Raw genomic sequence first — 12,395 nt, forward strand, 5'->3', positions numbered from 1 at the left:
CAAGTTTTTACTGTCAAGTCATTATTATTAACATAAAAGTCAACATTTCTATGATGCTACTTTTTTAAAAAAAGGTTGCAACTTACCCAGCCTTGCAAGATAAGTGGATGCAATTAAACACTTGCCAAGAGATTCTTCCCGCTTATATGGAATGGACCAATGATCTGTTAATACTCTGCTCTCCAGTTCATAAAGATTTGTTGTAGGAAACTCGATACCTTCTCCAGAGCAGTTCCCATTTTCGTCATTTTTCTGTTGAAAAGAAGCCACAGTTAGCTGTATGAAGAAGCCACAGTTAGTTGTTCTAGTTACTGGCTGTTATAAAAAGGGATTGTAGCAGACCCATACCAGAAAACCTGACATTCCAACTACAAAGCAACTCCTGTGCAACAGAAATTCTACTTCTTAACTCAGAAAACAAAGCCTATTTGCTGTCCTCTTTTCCCACCATTTCTGCACCCAGCAGAAAAATAAGGAAGTGCCAGAAAAAGTAGGGAGGATTAATGCAGAATCTAGCACTGTGACATATATATGCACAGTGGTGAGACAGATGTACTACCATCATTGACTTAAAAGTTTTCCTAGATTACTGAATCAAAAGTCTGGAAAGGATTGAAGGGCATTCTTCCAATCATTTTCAAACCAAAAAGAAATCACCTAATTATTTAAAAGACATAGAATACAACTTCTGATAATCACATAATTGATCCAACATGCTAACAATGAAGTATTAATTGCCCATCCACAGATCTGATCATACCAGACCCACAAGCCAGCCACTCTAGTCAGGTTCTGCTTCCCCACTATGCAACAAAAATGCAGCTTCTTCTAATCATATAAGAGCGCAAGTCAATCTATGCCGACATTCTGTCCCTACAGTGACCCATCAGATACCTATGGAAACCCCCAAGCAGAACATGAGCACAATAGCATTTTCCGGTTTATGACCCAAAGCAACTGGTATTCAGAGGCATACTGCCAATCATACAGGAGACGATAACTATACAGCCATTATAATGAGCAATCACTAATAGTTTTACCTTGGTACCAACCTCTGCTTTATGGCAGGAGGTGATGTGGAATATACAGCTACCATAGTTCTGCATTACAGTGGATGTGACACTGACTGTGCCTCTCTTTTCTGCCTTTACTGGACTACTCACCTGTCCAAGATCATAATGCATACAAGAAGTGAGTGCACCACTTCTGAGGTAAGAAAGAAAAGTATGACCATGCTGAAGAGCAGCTAGACCTACAACTTTGTGAAGAGCTTTTTCCACGCTGAAAGGCTTACAGCTATCTCATCTGCATCTACATAGGGATATGACAATCATATCAAACAAATCAATATTGATCTATTTGGCCTTGAACTTATCTTCTCCTTTATATCTAAATAACCAAATCATCACTACTGCAGTGAATAAGGAAACAGAGTACACCATAATCTCAAAACAAAGGTTGGTTTAGAATCTTTACAGGCATCTATTTTTTCTTTAGGTTACTGTAGGAGTGCCTTATCTAGTTTATAAACCATTCTACTATAGTTACTCTCTAATTATTTTTTCACATTTTCAGCAAAAGATTCTGAAATCCATAGGTACAGATCTACAAGGCTAAGGTGGATTCCCATAAGGGGAAATAAAAGCAAACAAAGAGCAAGATGGTATCTGACCCACCCCAACTAATGTAGCCCATGTGGACAGCACATTTATTCAACTTATTTATAGTAAAGTAAATAAGGTCATTTATGCCACTTTCTCATCAGTTTCATTTCCTATGGAGCCATTTCTACAAACAGAAAGCACATAACCCACATTTCATTTTATAAATCCCTGCTCTCCCCCCATTCCCCAAACACCACTTAAATTTACCTACTTCCATCTAGCAGGCCTAACAATTCAAATCATTTGTTACAATTAATGAAGAGAGGCTTTAACTTTTTTATTATTATTGCGAACAAATAGTTTGAACACCCTAGGTCTAAAGGCATTCAATGCTGCTCAGAGCAGTGGAGCCTATGAAATCCTTCACCATGTACAAGATTGGGTAGTAAGCGCTGACCATTGTTCAGCTTGAGATTTAACCTTTTTTAAAAGTGCCAACAGGATGCAAATTGATGCCAAGCATGGATCTAACAATAAAACTCTCATGGACACACATAGCTACCACAAAAAGACCAAAACCATGACTCACTGCACACTGGCTAGTCAGTGAGCAGGCTATTTTCGATCATTGTATGTACTTGGACAAGGTTCAAAACTTGTGAACTAGTAGTCACAGGTTGTTTTTCCAGTACCACTCCACTGTCTCATTTATTGCTTTCATTTCCTGGTCTAACAAGCACGCTCTCTGTATTAAAAACAACTGCACATTCATAAAATAATGCTTCCTATCTGAGAATGAACATTAAGTGCTGTGGAACAGGAAACTATTATCTAGGAAAGCAACAACAAACAGAAAGCACGGACATTAAATACTATCTTTTCAATGGATTGAAATATAGAAAACAACATTGTGGTTATAGAACAGCATTTGAGAATGGTGAGCATTGCAGTAAGAATGTAAGAAGAATCCTGCTGCATTTTCTCACAGTGGTCAGCTAGAGGTCTATGGGAAATTCAGGAGCAGTTCATAAGTGGCCATCGCTAGTTTAACAGTGTGCTACGTAAAGAAATATGGTACTTCCCTTTGTCCGTCTTGAATTTTCTGTTACCCAGCTTCATTGGACAGCCATGGGCTCTGATATTCTGAGAAAAACCCTACAGCATGAATGCATCTCTATCATGTTCCCCTTCTTCACATTTTTTCTAAGCAAATGTTGGAACCTTCCCTCACACCCCTCCTCTTATTGAACCCTTTTCAGCATTACAATATCCACACACAGGGTCAAATTTTCATTGTGCTATCTGTCAAAACCTCAAAATTGTGTTTCTGACCAGTCACCATTTAGGATTCCCCGCCCCAAAGTGCATCACATGAAAATAGCACTTTTATTCAAGATAACAGCTAGAAAAGCAAGGAAAACTCTTAGATATCTTTATCTTGTGATACCACACGCTACATAATCTCTCAACATTTCTACTCTCAGAACATGCACTTGCAAATACACAATTATGCATCCTAAGTATGGTGGTTCAACTGATTCCCATAGAGATCAAGTGATGCTTGCTCATATTGATCAAGCTTTCATCTGGGTTTCCGTGAGAGCATCTGGGCTCGTGGTATGGCAATGCCTCTATCAATTAACCTAAAACACAGGGGGATCTTTGACTATGAAGGGAAATTCTATAAAAATGACACCCCCTGAACCCCTCCTAGACTATAGAGGTCCTACACTATAGAGAGAGGGGGGGAATGATGTTCTTGAACCATAATGCCATCCATAGGTTCATATATTCTGATGTTTTTGTAGACCCTTTAGGAAATTCCCTAGCAGTTGTCTGCCCCTTGGCCAAGCTCAATGATGTGCACAGGAGAAGAGGCAAAATAAAGACAATCATTTCAATTGAGTAAAGGCTAGAAATTTCATTTCATGAAATGCTATTATTGGGCTAAGTGATGCAATACATATACTGTGGGTTATGGAATACATGTAGGGAGGAATGCTTTTTTTAGTGTGGTGATAGTGGCATCCTGATGATAACAAAGAGAACACTTAATATTTGCAAAGGGATATTTCCTCCAAGAGGAAAAAAGACTGCACAAGCTCAGAAGTGCTCAATCTTGGACTTACCCTAACGCAGTTTCAACACAGATTCCAATCCCTTCATATATCCCCATTTATGTCCCGAGCTCCATCTACTTAACTAGGCTAAAACAAGATACAGCCAATCTTTGACAGAGCCACTACCCACGACCTCCGGCACAGTGCATAAACCTCTGAGGTTTTGCAGAAGAGCCTCCTGAGGTTAGACTGTAGAGCAAGTAGGAGAAGTACAGGGTCAGAGGTTGCTGCTAAGAGCAGAGCAGCAGTCTCCACACTATCCATCATGGCAATGAGAGCCAGAAACAACATCAGATATGTTATTCAGTCAACACTGAACTACTGTGAGGCTGTGCACGGCATCACCACATTATTTGCAAAACTAGCATACCAAACAATGCTACACTAGACAGCAAAATCACAGAGCACTAAACTACACATCATTTATTTATCTGAATCATTTATAAGTCACCTTCAAGGTGTGCCCTCCCAAGGTGCGGGTTTTTAGCACAATAAAACTACATCATAATTACTGAAAAAATAGCACAAAAACCCAGCAACAGGATCACAGAAAGCCTGACAGAACAAAATAAACTTTTCAGGGCCCACATAAAATACTCAAGTGGAGGGTTCAAACACATTTCTTGGGGGAAAGATTTTCAGAGATGTGGTGTCCCGTCTCATCCCCAAAAGCCCCGTCCCCGATATCTGCAAACTTGATTGTTCTTTATAGTAGGCCAGACAACAGAGTCCCCCAAGGATTATCTTGCACCTAGAGTTCACTCATAAGAGCACGGGCAGTCCTTCAAACAACCTATTCCAAAACCATTAAAGGCCTTAAATTTTAAACTCAGCAGCAGTTTGAATTGAGCTTAGAAGAAACTGGCAACGAAAGTAACTGAAGCAGAATGGGTGTTATATACACACAGACGTCTTTGCTCTCCAAGCAACCTGGTGGCTGGATTCTCTACCAATTGAAACTTCTGAGCTGCCTTCAAATGTAGCCCTACATAAAAAGCATTACAGCAGCCTAGCCTGGAAGTAGCCAGTGTGTGGACGACTACAGCAACTGCAAAATAACATCTCACTATCCTAGAGGAAAATCATGTAAGTAAGTAATCTAGTCAGCAAAGTGGCAAGCATGTACATGCAAGTGATACAGTGGTACCTCGGGTTATAAACACTTTGGGTTACAGACTCGGCTAACCCGGAAGTAGTACCTCGGGTTAAGAACTTTGCCCCAGGATGAGAACAGAAATCGCGCGCTGGCGGTGTGGCGGCAGCGGGAGGCCCCATTAGCTAAAGTGGTGCCTCATGTTGAGAACGGTTTCAGAAAGGACCTCCGGAATTAATTAGGTTCGTAACCAGAGGTACCACTGTATTCTGATTCTGCACAAACGAAGTGTGAAATTTGAGGGATATTTGGATGTATCCCTGCAAGTCAGCCCTGCAAGTTATGCTTTCCTCTATAAAATGAATTATTGTTGCCTTCATTTCTTAATGCAAATGCAGGTATAGCTCTTTAATGGAAGCCTAGGAAAACACAACAGTGCGATTCATTTTCTACAGCACAGTTTTCATCAAACATTAAACCACAAGTTTCCTATTTCTTTTAGTTCATCTATATTGCTGCAGGATTATATAAGTTATGGGTACTTTAGCAGCTCTCTCTAGCATTACTTCTTTTTCCCATTCCCAAGGGGAAAATGCTAATCACCACTGTCTTTTCCTTTGGGGTGCCCAGGATTGTACATTCACAAAGATAACACATTCAGAATTTAAATCTTATAATACCAGCTAAATACATTCATAGTGAAACAAGGATAATTTTCCATGGCATGGTAATAGGAATGCCTCCCCCTGTCCTTCTGTCAGGTGCTAGCATCCAGATCAGGATGCTGCCATAGACAGGACATTTTATTCCATACTTGACAGCCATAGGAAAAATGATTTGAACCATAGGTGCATCGAATGATTCACACAATAACTCAGAGCGTATAGATCTACTTAGTTACAATTTTATAGCTCCCTTTTATATGTCAGTTAACACTGAATTTGAAAAGTTCATCTAGACAGTTTTTGATATTAAGCAAAGGAAAGCAAACAATACATGCAAAAAACAGGTGAAAAAGAGTTGACACCAAATGAGGATCTGTTATAAACTGTCAGACCTCTGCCTCCGCTATCCCAGACAAACTTTTTTGTATAAGTAAGTTGTTTTCAAATAAAACCTATAAAAGATTAGGATCCTCCCAGGCCTTTTCTTATAAGAGACTCCTGTTCTTATCCAGAAACATTCAAAATGTGTTTGGTAGAATTAACTTCTAACACTGGCCTCATTTTCCTTCAGCATTTCACTTCCTTATTAAGCAGCTGTCATTGAATAGAACTTCTGACTGGGAAGATGACCAGAAAATGTCTTTACTGAACATTATCTGAAAGACACTTCCTGCCCAGCTGAGCTGCTGTTTGTTCCATGCATAAATGGCCTCCCACTTCCACCAATGATAAACATTTAGATCACATCAAGTGTTAATCTTCGCCTGGAGGTTGCTTCAGTAAACAGAAAAATATTTCACATGGGATTTGGGAACCCTTTAAAGGTGGAAGTTAACAGTAAGAAATATACTAAAGACTATAACAGCTGCGGAGAAGGTTAAAAAGACAATGTCCATAAATATTTTTTATTCAAGAAATAAAAGTGCTGAATGCATATTGAGATTCCAGTTTTGCAGAACCAGGAACCCAAGAATACCACATAGAAAAATGCTTTAATCCTGACACGTGTTATACACAAAATGCATATGGCCTTTTATAATTTACACAAAAGGGTGGTGTGCTGGTGGCACAGTCCTTCCATATCTAAGATTTTAAGAACTCCTCCTTTAAAAATCAACAGAATACAGGCATGACAAAGTTAAACAATGAAATCAATGCTATCACTTGATTTAACTGCAACCCGTAATTTCAGAAAGCTATGAAGTTGGCACAAAAGTCATAATGAACATATCTATGGAGAATGTGAACAAAGTACTGTATTCTTAAGCTTTTACACTATTTTTCAGGCTTCAGCTCCCCCACTTGATTTATAACCAAAAGACAAAACCATTAATATATATACAACTAGAACTCATCCTATTCTTGATTGTAATCTGCTTCAACTGTTTTTAATACTATATTTTTAAACTGTTGCAACTTGAAGGGCAAGTTAAGAAATCTGAGTAATAAAATACAGGAAAACAGAGGAGCAACTAGGTAAAAGCCAAACCATAAAAAACAAACACTCTTAAGAGCTGTGCACAAGTAAAAATTTGCACTTGGCAAACATGTGTCAGACCACTATGTATCAGGTGCTTGGCCTGATAGGAATATGAAAATTGTTTCAGTGTTTCCCAATGAGTTAGAGCTCTGAAATTTGATACGCTGTGGTCAGACCTTTACCTTCAGAGAAGGTACCACATAACTGAATATACCTGTTTTTGAAAATATAACATCTGAATCTGTGGGGTATATATTTATTCTATACAATAGCTGTTCAAACTTTCTAACTTAACTTGTTGCACTTCAGGATGTAGTACTAAGCTATGCAACATGAACACAGACAACTAAATTCTAGCAGTACATCGCACTATAACTGGAAGGAGAGGTGACCATTAGAAGCTCCTAAACTCTTCCCCAGCCCAGATTAAAAACCAAGCCAGAAAGGACTTTCCATTTTACAACTTGCCCTGAAAGACTGCCCTACGACAGTTACTCCCATAAAGAGACCCTCTTGTTCCCAGAGCCACCTGTATGGTAAGCTTCTGTCACCTGCCCATCCCAGTTACACTAAGAGTAGTCCTCTGAAGCAGCCCCCTAGCTCTAACCTTTAGGCCAATGTAAGCCACAGGAGTGGGAGAAGAGAAGCTCGCCCAACTCTGGTTAAAATACTCAATCCCTTCATCTTAAAATCAAGATAGCAACTTTCTGTCTCACGGATAAAAAATATCACTTCTGCACTCTAAACACACGATATCTTTAATTATTAGTTTATTGACAAGGATTAAGCATTCATAAAATGATTCAGAATGTTTAGTGAATGTTTAGTGAAAGCCACAGGAGTGGGAGAAGAGAAGCTCGCCCAACTCTGGTTAAAATACTCAATCCCTTCATCTTAAAATCAAGATAGCAACTTTCTGTCTCACGGATAAAAAATATCACTTCTGCACTCTAAACACACGATATCTTTAATTATTAGTTTATTGACAAGGATTAAGCATTCATAAAATGATTCAGAATGTTTAGTGAATGATGCAATGCTCTTAAATATATGAAGCTATGCATAAGCATAGTTTGCCACAGCAACTGTACATGTGTGAACACACACAAAAATAAAGAACATGATTATAGTGGAACACACGTTACGGTGAAGTGTTCTGCTACTCTCAAGTCTTCCATCACCCAAGATGGGATGGATGGGAAGGGTACTCTGAATATGCCTGTTATAGCAACTCATCTGTGATGAACATGTGTACAGTGCAGAAGTACAAGTAGTGGACTCTTTGTGAAAAAGAATAGTCCCGTTATTTTTTGGCCAATGTGTTATTTTAGATTATTAGTACTGGCTCTGCATAGCTGCTGAACAAAACCAGGTACAGGAAACTGTAAAGGCAGCTTATCTCTGTTAGGACCAAATATTTAGATATCTGTATTTTCCCAAGAGAGTCAAACAGAACAGAAATGGACACAGGAGAGAAAGTCTCTTCTTTTCCTCAGCACTACTGATCAGATCTAATTGTGTGATTCCTGTGACAGCTTTTAAAGAAAGAATCAAAATGTTGGCTAATCCAGTCACAAATGTCCTACGTAGGTGGTTTTTGTGTGTGTGTTTTTTGTAAACTGCTTTGAAGTTTCATTACACTCAAGCAGTATATAAACATTGTGAAATAAATAAATAGATAGATAGTTTGGCTCTTACATGGCACACCAAAAACTGAGTAGGTAAATATTTGGTGGTTATGCGGCACTAATCACTGATGTGGCACTACAGTAATGACAACTGCGAAGAATAGTAAATGCTTAAGAATCAAAACAAGACTTCTGTGCTGGTTCCCAACATAATTAAAATTCCCAACTTACTACAAGAATATGCTCATGGATTCCTATGTTTATTTACCTTTTCAGTCATGATTCAGTTGTCAGCATGTAATTTAGGAGAACTGGGAGCAAGGAAAGGAAGGAGTTCGTACACAGCCAAGCCTGCCAAAAGACCTCCCAGCCAAAGTTCTCAGCTCTATAGCAGACAGGTCCAAGCTCTATACCCCAGGCATCGTTTCTTTCTTCACAACAAAAACCAGCTTTTCAAATTTGAAAACTTTTTATTTATCTGTTAAAATGCTTCATACAATAACATCACTTCTGGAGTCTTGGGGTGGGAATATTATAAGGAATGTAAGTAGTATTTGTTTGAAGGATTTTTATCTCACTCCTCAGCCAAAAAAGGGAGGGCTGCTACTTAGAAAAGCAAGTAATAAGACAGTCGTTGACCTAAAGCTTACAATCTTACTTGACTCAAAAGGAAAGTGGCCTTGGAGGGAGGAGCCAAAAACAAACTCAGGCACTTGTTCTTGTTACAAAATACAACTAGAAACGTAGGGCTGTACCCAACACGGCAGCTTCACCAGTGCAATGGGCTTCCGTGCAAGCAATGGAGCTTCCTGTTCTGTCCCCTTCAGGCCATTGCCTGCTGCCAAATTCAGCTTCAGAGGTTTGGGGGGGGGGTAGAAGAAACAATCCCATTGTGCCAGGTGAACCGTGCTGGTACGTTACTGGAGACAAACCACAAATTCAAACCTGAATGTTATCTAATAAGCATTGCAGGTTGGAATGAGCAGAAAGTATGGAAGAAAAAGTAGAGTATAAGTTAGTTCTTTCAGTGTATGATGGATCAGAATAAGATTGTATCAGAGGTCTACAATGTTGCCATGCTGCTTCTCCACTGACAGCTTGGATGATGTCCCAGATGCATTCTGAATTCCTATCTTGTACAGAAGTCAAAGGAGTCCATGCTGTCCTTGGCCAATATTTAGTAGTGTATCTCCCCAGGAAGCCCCCATCACCTTTCCTGTAGGCAGCAGAGAATATGCACTTGGTAGAAGTGCTCAGAGTGACTCCACCAAGAAGCAGCTGAGGAAGCCGCCTACCTTTCATTCCTATCCCCCAAACCCATTCAATTGTAGGAAGGCTATTCATTTTCTTACCTATTGCAACATAGTCAGAAGCAGCGCACCCAGTGGGAAGTCGCATCACTACCAAGAGGAAGAGGGGCAAGGTGGCAGAGACTGTGCAGGTGTACTGGCAGAACTGGATGTGCCCAGACAGCCCCAACCTCCACACTGCTCACCAGGCAAGTTGCTACTGAATGTCTGGATCAGCTTACACGATCCAAACATTAATTATTGCATTCAGTGACGATCCACTGGAATTAACAGACCTAAACGGCCATTCATTTCAATGGGTCCACTCTGAGTAAAAGTTAACTGACTATAACTCTTAAGTTCCTGACACAATATGCTTTTATGAGGTTTTGTCAGAATGCGTATTTTATACCTCTATTTTTTGCCCATGTTTGAATATGTTATGACTTGCTGCTCATACAACATAGCTACCCATGTGATATAGTGCACAAAATTATTGAGCTTTATAGCTCTAAGCAATCTGGGACAAGAATATTTCAAAAATCTCCTTCTCCCAGATGAACATAACTGAGAACTTTGTTTTCTTAATGAGACTCTTTGCTGGGTCTCTCTATCATCGGAAGTATAGCAGGATAGTGCCAGAGATATAGTATTTTCAGATGTGGTGCCTAAGATTTGGAACAGCTTCCCAAAAGAAGTGCACCTGGGCCTATCAATATCACTTTTAGATAAGCATCAAATCCAGTTCTACCTCAACCACTAATGATGCGATAGTTTTAAAACCTCCTACCTAATTCATGGTTTTGGATCATTTTACCGATTTCGTTGCTTGTAAGCCACCCAGACTCTTTCAAGTAAGACAATCAGGACAGAATTGCTATAAAGAATTGAATGGGTGCTCAAAGAACTCCTTGGTTAACAAAAGCTGCAAAACTATACACACATGGGAGCAAACTCAACTGAAAGAAATATGGCCTACATCAGAGTAGACATGTAAAGTATTAGTATGGGCCCCTCATAATGAAAGAATGAGTCTGCACACACACAAGTGACCAGCTTCCAAACCCTCCACCACTGCAGCCTAGGCATAACACAGCAATCCCCTTTTCCTAGGCTCCAGGCTACATTCCTCTTCTGGTGACAAACCAGGGAACCCAAACGCAGATCGCATTTGAAGCTCGAGTTATGCACCTGACAGCTCATGCACAAGACGCCCAGGAAAACCCGCCTGCTTTTTTTGGGGGGGGAGGGTCAACTCCACCAAGACCCCCAAGGCGCGCTTGGCGGGGTCCCTATTAACTCGTGGAAACTGGGGGAGGGGGCCCCTTGAGAAGAAATCGAGGTGAGGATTCAGGGCTGCGCGGTTCCTATCCTTGCAATCTCTCTCTCTCTCTCAAAACCAAAGCGGTATTTTAAGGCGATCCCGTCCCCCTTTCGATGCGTTTCCAACGGGCCGGTGGGGCCAAAGGTCAGGCTGGGATCCCGCTTAACGGCGGCGCAAAGCACAGGCGAGCCTTGCCCGCTCCCATCCTCAGCCCCGAGACCGTTACCTCGTTCTCCACCACCTCATGGTAGGCAGGGGGCGGGTCGAAGCCGGTAGTGCTGCCGCCGCCGCCTCCACCTTGGCCTCCTCCTCCACCACCGGTGCCTTCGCCGTCCCCTCCGCCGCGGGAGACTCCACCACCGCCGCTTTGCTGGGGGCCTCCCTGTCCGCCACCGCCGCCTCCCCCTCCGCTGTCCATGGGCTCATAGTGCAGGCCGGGCCGCTCGTTGGTGAGCAGCGCCACGGCCTCGTTGATGTCGTTCTTGGCCAGGCGGAGGGCCCTGCGGATGGCGGCCGCGTCCGAGAAGCCCATGCAGAGCAGCGTGGTCATGTGCTGCTCCTCCTCGCTCTCCATGGCGCCTCGCTCCGCGACGCCTCAGGCGCTGCCGCTGCTGCTGCTCCCGCTCCGGCGGCCGCTGCCACCGCCGCCGCCCGCTCTGCGCGCCGCCATGTTGACGGGAACCTCCTCCTCCTCCTCCTTTGGCCCGCCTCCCGCCGCCGCCGCCGCCGCCTCAGGGCAGGACAACGCCGAGCCCCACACCCACCCGGAAGCGGCCTGCTGAAGCCCGGATGAGCGTGGGGGAAGAGGTGGGGGGAGAGCGCCGCCGCGATCACGTGCGGAGGGAGGCGAGGCGAGGCCAATGCCCGAACGTGAATGGAGGGGAGGAGGGGTGTGGTTGTCATGGAAACGTCAGAGGCAACAGGCGGTGGAATGCCGCAAATGCCGCTTCGGGCGAAGCAGCAGCTACTATACTGAGCCCCGGTCACCCCGCCAAGCTTGAAAAGCATTGAAAGTATTCCAGTGGCGTAGCGTGGGTTGTCAGCACCCGGGGCAAGGCAAGTAATTTGCGCCCCCTAACCCGTGGATTTGCGCCCCCTAACCCTAACCCCCAGATGTTGCGGCCGGCCCCCCCTGCACCCCCCACGCTACGCCACTGCAGTATACATTTATCTGGGGTTCTTCACCCCCCCC

General features: G+C 42.5%; 1 protein-coding gene across 2 annotated transcripts in view; it reads right to left on the minus strand.

Moving 5' to 3' along the window:
* The window catches only part of USP24 (ubiquitin specific peptidase 24), a 72,550-nt gene extending 60,673 nt beyond the window's left edge, over positions 1 to 11,877 (minus strand). The window contains exons 1-2 of one of the 2 annotated variants that reach the window (XM_081196879.1): positions 11,430 to 11,877; positions 87 to 252 (exon numbers count right to left, since the gene is read on the minus strand). In XM_081196879.1, the coding sequence (XP_081053005.1) occupies positions 87 to 252; positions 11,430 to 11,777 (514 nt within the window). In that variant the 5' untranslated portion in view covers positions 11,778 to 11,877. Of the gene's footprint in view, positions 1 to 86; positions 253 to 3,733; positions 3,949 to 11,429 lie in introns of those variants that run through there. The other variant, XM_081196880.1, reaches the window with a different exon arrangement.
* Positions 11,878 to 12,395: the final 518 nt, after the last annotated feature.

The sequence above is a fragment of the Podarcis bocagei genome (assembly GCF_964188305.1).
Source record: "Podarcis bocagei genome assembly, chromosome: 5".
Taxonomy (NCBI): domain Eukaryota; kingdom Metazoa; phylum Chordata; class Lepidosauria; order Squamata; family Lacertidae; genus Podarcis; species Podarcis bocagei.